At 47.1% G+C, this 15,509-nt stretch overlaps 1 protein-coding gene across 5 annotated transcripts in view; it reads right to left on the reverse strand.

Annotated features, from left to right (window-relative positions):
* The window catches only part of tdrd7b (tudor domain containing 7 b), a 36,772-nt gene extending 25,053 nt beyond the window's left edge, over positions 1 to 11,719 (reverse strand). The window contains exons 1-4 of one of the 5 annotated variants that reach the window (XM_062516680.1): positions 11,590 to 11,719; positions 8,756 to 9,000; positions 7,228 to 7,372; positions 602 to 791 (exon numbers count right to left, since the gene is read on the reverse strand). In XM_062516680.1, coding sequence (XP_062372664.1) covers positions 602 to 791; positions 7,228 to 7,372; positions 8,756 to 8,962 — 542 coding nt within the window. In that variant the 5' untranslated portion in view covers positions 8,963 to 9,000; positions 11,590 to 11,719. Of the gene's footprint in view, positions 1 to 601; positions 792 to 3,704; positions 4,032 to 7,227; positions 7,373 to 8,237; positions 8,312 to 8,395; positions 8,473 to 8,533; positions 8,582 to 8,755; positions 9,001 to 11,589 lie in introns of those variants that run through there. The other 4 variants (XM_062516678.1, XM_062516676.1, XM_062516677.1 and 1 more) reach the window with 4 other exon arrangements.
* Positions 11,720 to 15,509: the final 3,790 nt, after the last annotated feature.

The raw sequence follows: 15,509 nt of genomic DNA on the forward strand, positions 1-15,509 counted from the left end.
GCTAATCAGACAAGTGTAATCAGGTGTGCAGTTAGCATCTATCCAATCTACAGCCAATGAGCCAATTTCACAGTGTCCAGGTGTGTGGCCTAGTTGATGTTAGTGATGCCTTAATTGGCAGGGTAAAACATCTTCCTGTTTCTGTCTTTCCTATAGACTGAGCTGTTCCAGAGGAAGTTAGTTTACACAGTGACGACATCTTGTGAAATAGGCTAATTGGGCTGTTTGTGAGGCAGCTTGCTTATTGCCGTCATGTTTGGTAATCATGAAGGTCCCTCACACAACAGCCTGGCATTCTCACTCCACCAAAAAAGAAATGATAGAGGTTTCATCCAATATAAATTCTGAATGGACCTGGTAAATTTTTTTATTTACTGTACTAAACTACTCTTCAAGTTCTACCGTTGTTAAAATGACAGACCGATTTTGGCTTACTTTCACCAAAGTGTGAATGCATGACACCATGAAGTCTGCTGTTTTCTCACAGTTGTTGTTCCGCGCAATATTTGAAGTCACTTTGCGTCTCTGCGGCTCTGCTACATCAGCAAGCACACGGCAAGTCGTGACCTTTGACCTCCGCGGTCTCAGCGCTGCCACTCACCTGTCAGAGGCGGAGGAGCCCTTCCGCACAGGTGCGCTCTGGGCTTTGTTGTGGGCGGCGTTGCCCCTGGCGTCGGCCTGCGCGTCCCTCACATGCCCCTGGCGAGAGTCCGCGTACGCTCCGGGACGCGCGCCCCCCCGGCCCAGTCGTCCCCGGTGATCCGGTTGCCGTAGCGACGTCCTGGGCTTGGCTGCGGACAGAGAGGAGAGTGGAAAGTGGAGCAGGGCTGAGCTGAGCTGAAGGGAGCTAAAAGCGACGCCTCTCTCTCTCTCTCTCTCTCTCTCTCTCTCTCTCTCTCTCTCTCTCTACGATCAGAGACCCTGTGCTGTGCTGTGCTACCAGAGAGGGCTAGGAATCAAGGATCTGTGCTGTTACTGCTTTAGAATGGGGGAGCATTTCAACACAATCAGCACGTTATCATGGTGGTGAGAACACAACAAGCACATTATCGTGGTGATGACAACACAATCAGGACGTTATAATGGTGGTGGAAACACAATTAGGACATTATCGTGGTGGTGAGAACACAATTAGGACATTATCGTGGTGGTGGGAACACAATTAGGACATTATCAAAGTGGTGAGAACACAATTAGGACATTATCAAAGTGGTGAGAACACAATTAGGACATTATCAAAGTGGTAAGAACACAATTAGGACATTATCAAAGTTGTGGCAACACAAATAGGACATTATCACTGTGGTGGCAACTGTTATGATGCCAGTCCACAATTAGCTGTTCTACAAACTAATTCAATGAATGCCTGCCTTGTCCTTTATCTGGCCACATTGTTGCACTATTGCCATAAGACTAGTGCTAGCCATACGGCAATAGTCTAATAGCCTAATAGGGACTAGTGCTAGCCATACGGCAATAGTCTAATAGCCTAATAGGGACTAGTGCTAGCCATACGGCAATAGTCTAATAGCCTAATAGGGACTAGTGCTAGCCATACGGCAATAGTCTAATAGCCTAATAGGGGCTAGTGCTAGCCATACGGCAATAGTCTAATATCCTAATAGGGACTAGTGCTAGCCATACGGCAATAGTCTAATAGCCTAATAGGGACTAGTGCTAGCCATACAGCAATAGTCTAATAGGGACTAGTGCTAGCCATATGGTAATAGTCTAATAGCTTAATAGGGACCATATAATCATAGTAATAAGCTGACTTAAATTAATTTAAAAGCATGTTACTGAAACATACAAAGTGCCAGTCAGGACGGCCGGGTGGAAAACGATGTACACATAATAATGACATATCGTCCCCTTGATATGTTTCTTGTAGTTGTGTGCATTTTTGGACATTATATCTAAAGAGGTTTGTTCCACTTATCAGTATAACTCTATAAAATTCTAAAACTTTGAAGTTCAATATCTCAGAACTACTCGGAACGTAGATCTAAGGGGACGATAATAATCTCTCTACCACTCGCTTGCTTTTACTCCTCCCTGTCCTATCAGAATACATGTGCTCATACATACAATGCTCTAAATTGCACCCAAAATGAGTCACGATAGGCCTAAAGAACACCAGCGCCATGGGTTCTAAAGGGGGGCTAGATGGAAAAAAATAAACTATATAATAGCTGTACAGTAGTATAATGTTAGTATACTACACTGTGTCAGAACATTGAATAAGAACATCTGCTAAATGAATAAATTAAGTCAATGTAAGGATGAAGTATGCTTTTGGACACAACACAATGAGTCTCTCACAGACAACCATCACAACCTCATACCCCAAAGATACAGTTAACTGGGGTCTCAGTAAGTCATCCCCCAAAGATACAGCCTACTGGGCTCTCAGTAACTCATCCCCAAAGATACAGCCTACTGGGCTCTCAGTAACTCATCCCCAAAGATACAGCCTACTGGGCTCTCAGTAACTCATCCCCAAAGATACAGCCTACTGGTGTCTAAGTAACTCATCCCCAAAGATACAGCCTACTGGTGTCTGTGTATAACTCATCCCCAAAGATATATCCGACTGGTCTATGACTTAATCAGCTCACAGCATCTCTGTCTGGACTCTCTCCCTTGATTATTACTTCAGAGGAAACAGCCGCCGCCACAACAGACCACTCAAGTCATCATTTAGGAGCTACACTGCATTAAACAGCTAATCCATACATACTATATATCATATCAGTCCAGCTACACTGCATTAAACAGCTAATCCAGACATACTATATATCAGACCAGTCCACCTACACTGCATCATATAGCTAATCCATACATACTATATATCATAACAGTCCAGCTACACTGCATTAAACAGCTAATCCATACATACTATATACTGTATCATATCAGTCCAGCTACACTGCATTAAACAGCTAATCCAGACATACTATATATCAGACCAGTCCACCTACACTGCATCATATAGCTAATCCATACATACTATATATCATAACAGTCCAGCTACACTGCATTAAACAGCTAATCCATACATACTATATACTGTATCATATCAGTCCAGCTGCACTGCATTAAACAGCTAATCCATACATAATATATATCAGACCAGTCCAGCTACACTGCATCATATAGCTAATCCATACATACTATATATCATAACAGTCCAGCTACACTGCATTAAACAGCTAATCCATACATACCATATATCACAACAGTCCAGCTACACTGCATTAAACAGCTAATCCATACATACTATATATCTAACTACACTGCATGAAATAGCTAATCCATACTATATATCATAACAGTCCAGCTACACTGCATTAAAGAGCTAATCCATACATACTATATATCAGACCAGTCCCGCTACACTGCATTAAAGAGCTAATCCATACATACTGTATATCAGACCAGTCCAGCTACACTGCATTAAAGAGCTAATCCATAAAGACACTATATATCATAACAGCCCAGCTACAGCACCAATCAGCCACACTGTACCTCTTACCATGCTAAGCCCTCTGGTATTGCTCAGTGACAACGCGTCATGCACAACACACATTCCTAATGTATGACATCATAACACCCCCCCCCCCCCCCCCATGTCCAATGACATCATGCCAGTCAGCGGATTCCTGGTGATGACATCACACCTCATCTACAGCGTCATCTCTTACCGGCACAGAGGAGTCAGGATCGTCCAGCCTGGTCCATCCCCCTAATACCTCCTCAGGGTCCAGCCAGATCCCTCCTCTAACAGCTCAGGGCAGGCGTTAGGACACGCCGCTCAGGCGTTAGCACACGCCGCTACCACTACACACTCCACTCTGTGCATGTGTATGATACGGCTGCTCTCTCTCTCTCCCCCTCTCTCTGTCTCTCTCTCTGTCTGCTGTTCTCTTACAGTCTCTCTCTGCCGGTGCATGTGCTGCCTCCACTCCTCTGCTCTCTCTCTTTCTCTCTCTGTATCTCTCTTTCTTTCTCTCCCTCTATCTCTCTGTCTGCTAACTTGTCTGCTAACTGCTATCTAATAGTTTCTCTCTGCCGATGCATGGGCTGCCTCCACTCTTCCCTCTCTCTCTCTCTCTCTTTCTCTCTCCCTCTCTCTCAGGTATGTGTCCTGCTATTTTCTCTTGCGCTGGTTTTCCGTGTCCAAGTCCTCATGCCTTCCCTTCTGCGTGTGTGTGCGTGTGTGTGTGTGTGTGTGTGTGTCTCTCTCTCTTGCTAACTACCCCACTTGTGTAAGCCCTGCCTTGAGTTCCCTTCTGTCTTGCTCCTCTAGGCTAAGCCTGCTGAGTTCTCTGCCTCTCCCTCTCTCTCTCTCTCTCCCTCTCTCTCCCTCTCCCTCTCCCTCTCCCTCTCTCTCTCTCTCTCTCTCTCTCTCTCTCTCTCTCTGCCTCTCTCTCTCTCTCTCTCTCTCTCTCTCTCTCTCTCTCTCTCTCTCTCTGTCTCTCTCTCTCTCTCTCTCTCTCTGTTCTGTCTGCTGCCTCTACTGTCTCAGTCTCAGGTCTGTAAGCTGTAAGCCCTGCCGGCTGTCTCCTTGCCTGTAAGATCTGCTGTGTTTCTCCTCAGCTCTCGTCTGTAAGCTGTACGTCCTGCCGTGCGTGTGTGTGTGTGTGTGTGTGTGTGTGTGTGTGTCTGTGTGTGTGTGTGTGTGTGTGTGTGTGTGTGTGTGTGTGTGTGTGTGTGTGTCTGTCTGTGTGTGTGTGTGTGTGTGTGTGTGTCTGTCTGTGTGTGTGTGTGTGTGTGTGTGTGTGTGTGTGTGTGTGTGTGTGTGTGTGTGTGAGCGTGTGTGTGTGTGTGTGTGTGTGTGTGTGTGTGTGTGTGTGTGTGTGTGCGTGTGTATGTGTGTGTGTGTGTGTGTGTGTGTGTGTGTGTGTGTGTGTGTGTGTGTGTGTGTGTGTGTGTGTGTGTGTGTGTGTGTGTGTGTGTGTGTGTGTGTGTGTGTGTGTGTGTGTGTGTGTGTGTGTGAGCTCAGGCGTGCGCGTCCGTTAGGGGTGAGATCAGGATAGCCGGCCAGAAGAGGAGAACAGAGCGCTGCTGCTGTCTGCTGCTCCTTTTCCTGCTTCTGTTTCTGCAGTGTCACTGTCTGGCACACACACACGCACACACACACACACACACACACACAGCTCCTGTCTGACGGAGGAGTGGGACGAGGGAGATAAAGTAGGCTACCTTACCACATGTATATGCGCACACACACACACACACACACACACACACATACACACAACCCTCTCCCCTTCTCTCTCTTTCCAGACACACACACACACACACACACACACACACATACACCTCTTTCTCTGAGTCAGACTTAACTATCTGCAGCATCATTATAAACAGATCTCAATGCAAACAAACACACACACACACACACACACACACAACCCATCCCCCTGATATCCAGCTTAATTGTCAGCACCACGAGTGGCCCCTACATCCTCTCCAGGCTTCTCCAATGAGAGAGGCCATCAATCCAGCACACAGCACCACACACAAACACACCTTTCACCAGCAGTAGCATCACACACTAGCCTGCTAACAACTAACAGCCTGTGGACAGACGGCTGATGACCCAGGAGAGAAGCACATGATGACAGGAAGTGTGTGTGTGTGTGTGTGTGTGTGTGTGTGAAAATAACTAAAAGTATTTATCTTATTCTGCGCCACAACATGGAGGGGGCGGGGGGGGGGGTCCATCTTTCATGTTTTGTGCAAGAGCGTCCAGCTGAGCAGTACATCCATTGTGATTCACTAAAATGGCACACTGTAGCAGTTACATTGACGCTCGTCGAGTTCTACTGAAATGACTGGCATCGGAGAATTTCTACTATGAGTAAACGGGCCCTGCTGGCACCGTAAGTATGGGTCATCCTAAGGTTAGAAACGTTTATTGCGTGATTACGACATTTCTGCAATACACCCCTCCTATCTGGAGTTGGGATGAGAGGATGTTAGAGGGCAGCGATGAGTGCTGTTTATCAGATGAAGTGAAAGCGTAATAAATTACACGCAATATGGCAATATGTGAATGCATAAATGTAATTTTATGACTGTGTGTGTATGTACAGTATATGTGTGTGTGTGTGTGTGTGTGTGTGTGTGTTTGTTCACCTCCACACCTCAGCTGCCAAGTTGTTCTCGTCTTCACATTTTAGTTGCGAGGAGAGACAAAACACATGTACTTATGTCCTTTTTTCAGCTCAAACCCAAGTAGGAAGCACCACCTTGTCCACCATCTCCTCACTTACACTGAGCTGACTTAACACTACAACACCAGGAAGCTACTGTACGTTCTCCTTCTTTCCAAAAGCACTTCCTCATTCAGCAGCCGTTTGTGTTGTGCGGGACCACGGATAAGAGGGCAGGAGAACAGACTCATGTCTACAGGCACGTTCAACACAGCAAACTCAGACCACCATTTTGTGGCTGCTCTAAGTTCACTACAACAAAACAATGCAGCAAACACACGATGGAGTCTAGTAAGGGTCACAGTTTAATTTGACAAACATGTAATGTTTACGCAAAACAAGACAACAACAACACGCAAAGACAAAATGCGGCAAAAGAACAGACACAGGCAGGGTTACAGGCAGACAGACAGACAGACAGACACATGAACAGAAACAGACTGGCACTGGCACAGACGGGTACAGACAGACAAACAGACAGACGGGCACAGACAGACAAACAGACAGCTGGCACAGACAGACACAAATAGAAACAGAAGGACACAGACAGGCAGAAACAGACAGGCATAGACGGGCACAGACAGACAAACAGACAGACGAGCACAGACGGGCAGAGACAGACAGACAGGCACAGACAGAAAAACAGACAGACGGGAACACACGGGCACAAACAGACAGACGAGCACAGACAGACAAACAGACAGACGAGCACAGACGGGCACAGATAGGAACAGACAGACGAGCACAGACAGAAAAACAGGCAGACGGGCACAGACAGACGGGCACACACAGGCACAGACAGACAGACGAGCACAGACAGACAAACAGACAGACGAGCACAGACGGGCACAGATAGGAACAGACAGACGAGCACAGACAGACAGACAGACGAGCACAGACAGATAAACAGGCAGACGGGCACAGACGGGCACAGATAGGAACAGACAGACGGGCACAGACGGGCACAGATAGGAACAGACAGACGGGCACAGACGGGCATGCTCACCATTCAGCACCAGGGGGGCGGCGGGCTTCACCCTCATCTGGCAGTTGACCAGCTGTGGGCGGCCGGTCTTCTTGGCAGTGCGCTGCCGTGCCACCAGCTTGGCAATGTGCGCCGTCTCACTGCCCACCGTGGCATAACACACCATCTGGCAAGGGGGGGGCAAGAGAATGGGTTAGGGGGTAAATACATACACATCCTGAAATTAATCACTGTGTGGCAAGGGGTGGGGGGGGGCAAGAGAATGGGTAAGGGGGTAAATAAATACACATCCTGAAATGGGGGGGGGGGGGCAAAAGAATGGGTAAGGGGGTAAATAAATACACATCCTGAAATGGGGGGGGGGGGCAAAAGAATGGGTAAGGGGGTAAATAAATACACATCCTGAAATGGGGGGGGGGGGGCAAAAGAATGGGTAAGGGGGTAAATAAATACACATCCTGAAATGAATCACTGTGTGGCAAGGGGTGGGGGGGGGGCAAGAGAATGGGTAAGGGGGTAAATAAATACACATCCTGAAATGAATCACTGTGTGGTAAGGGGTGGGGGGGTAAGAGAATGGGTAAGGGGGGTAAATAAATACACATCCTGAAATGGGGGGGGGGGGGGGAGAATGGGTAAGGGGGTAAATAAATACACATCCTGAAATGGGGGGGGGGGGGCAAAAGAATGGGTAAGGGGGTAAATAAATACACATCCTGAAATGAATCACTGTGTGGCAAGGGGTGGGGGGGGGGGGCAAGAGAATGGGTAAGGGGGTAAATAAATACACATCCAGAAATGAATCACTGTGTTGGTGAATTGGCTGATGATCCTAGGAAAGTGCTAGTATGACACACACGCACACACGCACGCACACACACACACACACACACACAGACACACACACACACACACACACACACTCACCTCCCCGTTATGCTCCATGCGTACACACACACACACACACACACACACACACACACACACACACTCACACGCACGCACGCACGCACGCACACACACACACTCACCTCCCCGGTGCGGCTGCGCTCCATGCGCAGTAGAGAGGACATGGTGAGCAGCAGAGCGTCCAGGGTGGCGTGGCCCAGCTGCTCACACACACACACACACACACACACACACACACACACACACACACACACACACACACACACACACACTCACTCACCTCCCCGGTGCGGCTGCGCTCCATGCGCAGTAGAGAGGGCATGGTGAGGAGCAGAGCGTCCAGGGTGGCATGGCCCAGCTGCTCACACACACACACACACACACACACACACACACACACACACACACACACACTCACCTCCCCGGTGCGGCTGCGCTCCATGCGCAGTAGAGAGGGCATGGTGAGTAATAGAGCGTCCAGGGTGGCGTGGCCGAGCTGCTCACACACACACACACACACACACACACACACACACACACAGACACACACACACACACACACACACACACACACGCACACACACACACACACACACACACACACACACACACACACACTCACACACACACACACACTCACCTCCCCGGTGCGGCTGCGCTCCATGCGCAGTAGAGAGGGCATGGTGAGGAGCAGAGCGTCCAGGGTGGCGTGGCCCAGCTGCTTGTAGGGGATGAGTTCGCCCGTCAGCTCCTTGTACTCGGCCTGCAGGCGGCCCAGCGACACGCCGCCCTTACTGGCCTGCAGCAGCGCCCGCAGCATCCGCTTCACCGGCTCCACGTCCGCCATGCTGGCTCAACCGCACCTGGCCCACGCCTGGCCCGCACCTGGGCGGACCACACGGAACTGAGTTACTGTTTTTGTGGGTGGAGTCGGGGGTGTAGTTAGACTGACTATCACCAGAGACGGTTTATAAAGCGAGACGATTCATATGAGGGTAAATTCTGGTTTCATTGTGACGCAACTGCCACTCCCATTTAGGAGGCAAACGGGAGCATTTCTATGGGAGAAATAAACCTGTTATCAACGGCACCTGCTTCTGCTGATTCTACACCGTTCTAAACCGATCATCTCATCACTGATCACGCCCCTTTAGGAGGCGGAAGTGGTGCCATTTCATTCCATTGAAAAACCCCTTTATGATTCATCTTAGTAACTATACGATCTTTGCTATCACTTTTTTGTTGTGCTCAAGTGACACAATGATGTGAAGATTGAACAGGTAGTTTTGAGAATTTCACTTCTGATCTGAGAAAATGTACCAACGCAAGTCTATCACCATACTAGGCTCAATCCTTTAAGATTGAACATTAGTCTGGGGAGTCTGTGCTGTATTTCTACTGGGGCGTGATTAATGGCCATGGTTACTTTGCCCAGTCTAGGGTGTAGTGGTAATATAAGAGGTGAGTTCTTTTAACATGGTAAGGTATACATTACATTTGTGTGTATGTTACATTACATTGAGCAGACACTTTGTTCATCCAAAGTGACTTACCTACAGTATGTCAACTATTACAGTATACAGTAGTACAAGGGATTACACTGTCATTACATTGTCCCCCGGAACAACTTGGGGTCAAGTGCCTTGCTCAAGAGCAACCATGCAGGTTACATATGCCCATAAGCCGTGGGTGACACTGATGTGATATTGTTGCCTTGCTCTGCGTATGTTGTGTGTGCGCCCGTTTATTCCATTTCTTTCCACACTAGGTCAAGCAACCCAGTCACCGCTCCAAAGAGACACAACAACACCCGCCTAAAGGTCCCAATTAAACGATGGCCAAAGAGAACAGTTTGTTTTTTCTAAAGTAAAACACAGCATAGGAATATCTTTGTGTACTATTATTGTATAATATATAAGTGCAATCCAGATTTTTTCATTTCCAAAATGCATGTGGCCCAGGAGTCCAAGTAGCCTACTTATATGTATAGATAATAGATATCACCATCTGCATGGGTATCTGAGTGCTGTTTGATGATATTTACTGTATATACCCACTTATGAGCTAGCATGTAGGCCTAGCCTACTGCCTTTCCTTCTTTGGCCTCTTCCACGCTGATGATGGATTGTAGTGGTTTGATCAGTTGATCATATCATAAGGATATTGCTCATTAGGCTACACTGTTTTGAGGACACCTAGAACTGAATGTGTGGGGTTTTTTTTATATGAATGTATTTATTCATTTTTCCTTCCTACTCAAAACATCTGAGAGGCCGTATGAAAACTGCTGCTGGATGTGATATGAAAAAAAACAAAACAAAAAAAACTACCTGCACAAACAGTATTTCAGTGCATCAGACATGCGTGTCTTTCCTGTGAACCAGTCACGTGGTCAGCTCCTGTATGGTTAGCTGCTGAACTCTGCAACATGCCTTAATACATGGGACATGGGCCAGTATACGTCTGGTTTCTCTCAGCTTGTGTCGTGTCAGCATCTGTAACATCGTTCAATCTGCGACACATGAGACGAATTTGTGCTTGACAAGATAATTTCATTTGGAGGTCCGCGTGACCATCGTCGCTTGGCGACACCTACACTGCCTACTTGTCGCCTCGTGTTGAAAAACGCAGCTACTGATAACAAAAAAAAGCTTTGGTTTCGGTTCCTGACAATGCATTGTTTTTTTTGGGTTTTTTTTTTTAAAGAGTGAAACCTTAAATGTAGGCCTAGGTCTATGCTACCTGTTGCAAAGCAACAGGTGGCATCAGGAGTTGAATTGTCACCACAGTGCTCAAACAGTCATAGAAACAAAGTAACCTTCCATTTTAACTCCACATACTCTTCACGGAGTTCCACACATCTATGAGTTACCGCCGCAGCCGATGTCACCGGACACGCCCTCTATTTTCCCAACACTCCAAAAAGTTCAGCCACATTCCCCATACCGGCTTCTTCTACTAAAACAACAAAGTATTTTATTCTCCGACTGCAACGCCCTCGTATATCAGAAGAGCATGACCCGATACGGCATGCAACACTTTCAAACACGTTGACACAATTTAAGCCACTTTATCCCTCGTTCATAAAGGACTGGATAGCGCCTGTTGACACGTCTCGTGCCTCTGCTTCGGAATGCGCGCAGGACAGTGAAGAGAGCGGTGACGTAAGTGTCACATCCGCACCCATTCTGCCGGCGAGTTTGACACAACCGAAATATTAGGGAGAGTTTACGCCAATTGTCAACAGCAAATTAAGACAATCATGCATTTATTTCTGGGGTCACAGAAACTGAAACAAAATCAGTTTATCCTATCTAGTATTTCTACATTAGCGAGCGCGATAATGGTGCGTCCCTTGTTACTTTCAGACAGTTCAGATAGGCTATCCCGTACTCATCTCTCCCAAAAGTAACGTCCGGACTATCTACATTCTAGCTATTTCAGCGTATGTTCGCCTCAACTATACAAACTTACGGCACTGTTGATGTGGATGGGCCAACCCGGATCACTTGTTGAAAGCCTGTGTTGCTTCTGTCCGACCGAACACGGATCTGCTGTCGGCACAGCCCGTCTCTCCCCCCGCAGCTCGGTGCAGCTCTCACAGGCGTCCGCTGACTGCCTTAACCGGAGATGTGATTGGCTGCTTGGCATCATCCCGGTTAATTACCCATCAAAGCGCAGGCGCCAGAGCAAACGCCGTCGCGCGACACACCACCACCACACACACACACTTTTATCCCTCTGGATTGATTGCCGGTGACAATCAATTTTACACGGATGGCTTGCGTGGAGTATTTAGGCTACTCCGTTCGCGGGACTGTTGATGTAGAGTAGCGGCTAGGCTACGACAGAGGTCAGTCCACTAACGAGGTGGTCTGAAAGAGATAGACACGTCTTTGTTTAATATGTCTCAAAAACAAACAGAGCGTTGCCCATGTTGTAATAGTGACAATCTGTTGGCGCAATATCACGGCCTCATTCATTGCAAACACAGAAAGGGTGCATTTAAGCATTTTAGGTGCTATCTCTCTCTCTCTCTCTCTCACACACACACACACACACACACACTCTCAATGTACAATGTCCCATCTTCAATAGGCTACTCCTATGCACAATCTGATCTATTTCCCTATCATTTTTGTTGATTACATGGTAGGCTACAGTAACTAAATATTTGAAAGTAAAAATCAAGTCATGACTAAACGACGGTGCATGTTATGTCTGAAGTAGGCTATACACAGCTCCCATGTCCCACAGGTGTGTGTTGGATGATTCTTTGGGTAAAGGGACCCGACTCAGGGCTGTGCTCCTGTCGTGGCGTGGATAAAGCTGCCACTCACCCACATTACAGTTATGCTAATGCTAAGGCCCAAGTGTCAAGTTAAACCGAACCTCCCTGGGAATTGGATTCCAAATGCAGGCTCAAGAGTTTGTTTTAAATGTTAGACTTTTCAGCTCAGTTGCCCAACTCCCTATCCTCGAGTCTTTGGTATACGGCGCCCTCTGCTGGTCATTTAGGCACAAGGACGGGACAGGGAGCGTTCTGTGCATTCACACACTGCACAGTGGTCCCTTTCTGTTGTTAGTAGCATTCGCCTGAGTCAGGAGACCTTGTAGGGAAAAACATATTTTGCATTTCCATACAATAAACAATTGTATAAATACAGTAAACAATATCAATTGGGAGAGCATTGGGAGCAGTTATAGTACAATAGAAACAATTCAACAAGTATAATAAAATAAAAATGATTATCTACAAAGTAAAGGTAGATTATGGTGTAAAAGGGTTTTTGAATGTTCAGGGATCAGATAGGATGGTGCTGATCCAGTAGAGCTGAATCACAGGGATCAGATAGGATGGTGCTGATCCAGTAGTCTAGAGTAGAGCTGCATCACAGGGATCAGATAGGATGGTGCTGATCCAGTAGTCTAGAGTAGAGCTGCATCACAGGGATCAGATAGGATGGTGCTGATCCAGTAGTCTAGAGTAGAGCTGAATCACAGGGCTCAGATAGGATGGTGCTGATCCAGTAGTCTAGAGTAGAGCTGCATCACAGGGATCAGATAGGATGGTGCTGATCCAGTAGTCTAGAGTAGAGCTGCATCACAGGGATCAGATAGGATGGTGCTGATCCAGTAGTCTAGAGTAGAGCTGCATCACAGGGATCAGATAGGATGGTGCTGATCCAGTAGTCTAGAGTAGAGCTGCATCACAGGGATCAGATAGGATGGTGCTGATCCAGTAGTCTAGAGTAGAGCTGCATCACAGGGATCAGATAGGATGGTGCTGATCCAGTAGTCTAGAGTAGAGCTGCATCACAGGGATCAGATAGGATGGTGCTGATCCAGTAGTCTAGAGTAGAGCTGAATCACAGGGCTCAGATAGGATGGTGCTGATCCAGTAGTCTAGAGTAGAGCTGCATCACAGGGATCAGATAGGATGGTGCTGATCCAGTAGTCTAGAGTAGAGCTGAATCACAGTAAGTAAGTAAGTAAGTAAAGTTTATTTATAAGGCACATATAAAATACAGTTTACACTGACCACAGTGCCGTACAGGTGCAAGGTATGGGACAATAAAAATAGATAAAAATGTAAAAGAACAAATTGAAAGTAATATAAAAGTAATATAAAATAAATAAAACAAAGAACAGAAAAATAGCAATCGTACACTGACAGGGAACGCCAGGGAAAAGAGGTGTGTTTTTAGCCTAGATTTAAAACTGGTGATGGAGGGAGCATCTCTAATGGGCGGTGACAGCTGGTTCCACAGGCGAGGTGCAGCTACTGCAAAAGCTCTATCACCTCTTTGTTTAAGTCTGGAGCGTGGGACATGTAGAAGACCCATGCTGCAGGATCTGAGGGCCCTAGGGGCTGAATGGGGATGGATGAGGTCTGATAAGTAGGTTGGGGCCAGACCATTAAGAGCTTTAAAAACCATCAATAAAATCTTAAAATGAATTCTATACTGGATTGGCAACCAGTGGAGAGAGGCTAGGATGGGGGTAATATGCTCCCTCTTTTTTGACCCAGTCAGCAGTCTAGCAGCTGCATTTTGGACCAGCTGTAGGCGTGATAGGATGGTGCTGATCCAGTAGTCTAGAGGACAGAAGAGCTGAATCACAGGGCTCAGATAGGATGGTGCTGATCCAGTAGTCTAGAGTAGAGCTGAATCACAGGGCTCAGACAGGATGGTGCAGATTGAGATGTGTGTTTGGAACAGTTTTTCAAATTCCCAGGGGGAGGATTTAGACTCCAGAGGGTTAAGGTAGCTTCTCATGTGAACATCCATGACCCTGCCATGCAGCAGGCCTTCCTACAGCAGCTGAGTCCAGACCCCTACAAGTGAGTCTGTGCTGGGAACGTGTGACAGTCCATGCTGAGAGCTGCTTCTGAATGACTTGGGTTCTGTTCTCCAGATTCAGCAGAGACTGAGGGACAGTGGGATGCCAGCAGACGCCAAACTGACCTGGATGAGGCAACAGGATGGAAAGATCTTCAAAGAGAAGAAGGAGAAGAAAGAAGAGGGGAGGAAGAGAACTGAGCTCTAAACACTCTGCTGTTGTTCATGTGATGTATGAAGTGTGTAAACTGGGAGATGTACACACTGACGGCACACACAGGGCAGTAAACTGAGTGCTCAGCACTTCTAGATTCTACTTTCAAAGACAAAACGTCTCACCTGTATAGAATCCTGGTCAATCATCTGTGTTTTATGTCACTTCCTTTGTGTAACCATAATGACCTCCCTACAGAATCACTTCAGCTCAACTAGCTAACTGTGGTGATGGCTTTGTGTCCACCATAATGACCTCCCAACAGAAACACTTCAGCTCAACTAGCTAACTGTGTCCACCATAATGACCTCCCAACAGAAACACTTCAGCTCAACTAGCTAACTGTGTCCACCATAATGACCTCCCAACAGAAACACTTCAGCTCAACTAGCTAACTGGTGGTGATGGCTTTGTGTCCACCATAATGACCTCCCAACAGAAACACTTCAGCTCAACTAGCTAACTGTGTCCACCATAATGACCTCCCAACAGAATCACTTCAGCTCAACTAGCTAACTGTGTCCACCATAATGACCTCCCAACAGAATCACTTCAGCTCAACTAGCTAACTGTGTCCACCATAATGACCTCCCAACAGAATCACTTCAGCTCAACTAGCTAACTGTGTCCACCATAATGACCTCCCTACAGAATCACTTCAGCTCAACCAGCTAACTGTGGTGATGGCTTTGTGTCCACCATAATGACCTCCCAACAGAATCACTTCAGCTCAACCAGCTAACTGTGTCCACCATAATGACCTCCCTACAGAATCACTTCAGCTCAACCAGCTAACTGTGTCCACCATAATGACCTCCCAACAGAATCACTTCAGCTCA

The sequence above is a fragment of the Sardina pilchardus genome, chromosome 16, assembly GCF_963854185.1.
Source record: "Sardina pilchardus chromosome 16, fSarPil1.1, whole genome shotgun sequence".
Taxonomy (NCBI): Eukaryota; Metazoa; Chordata; class Actinopteri; order Clupeiformes; family Clupeidae; genus Sardina; species Sardina pilchardus.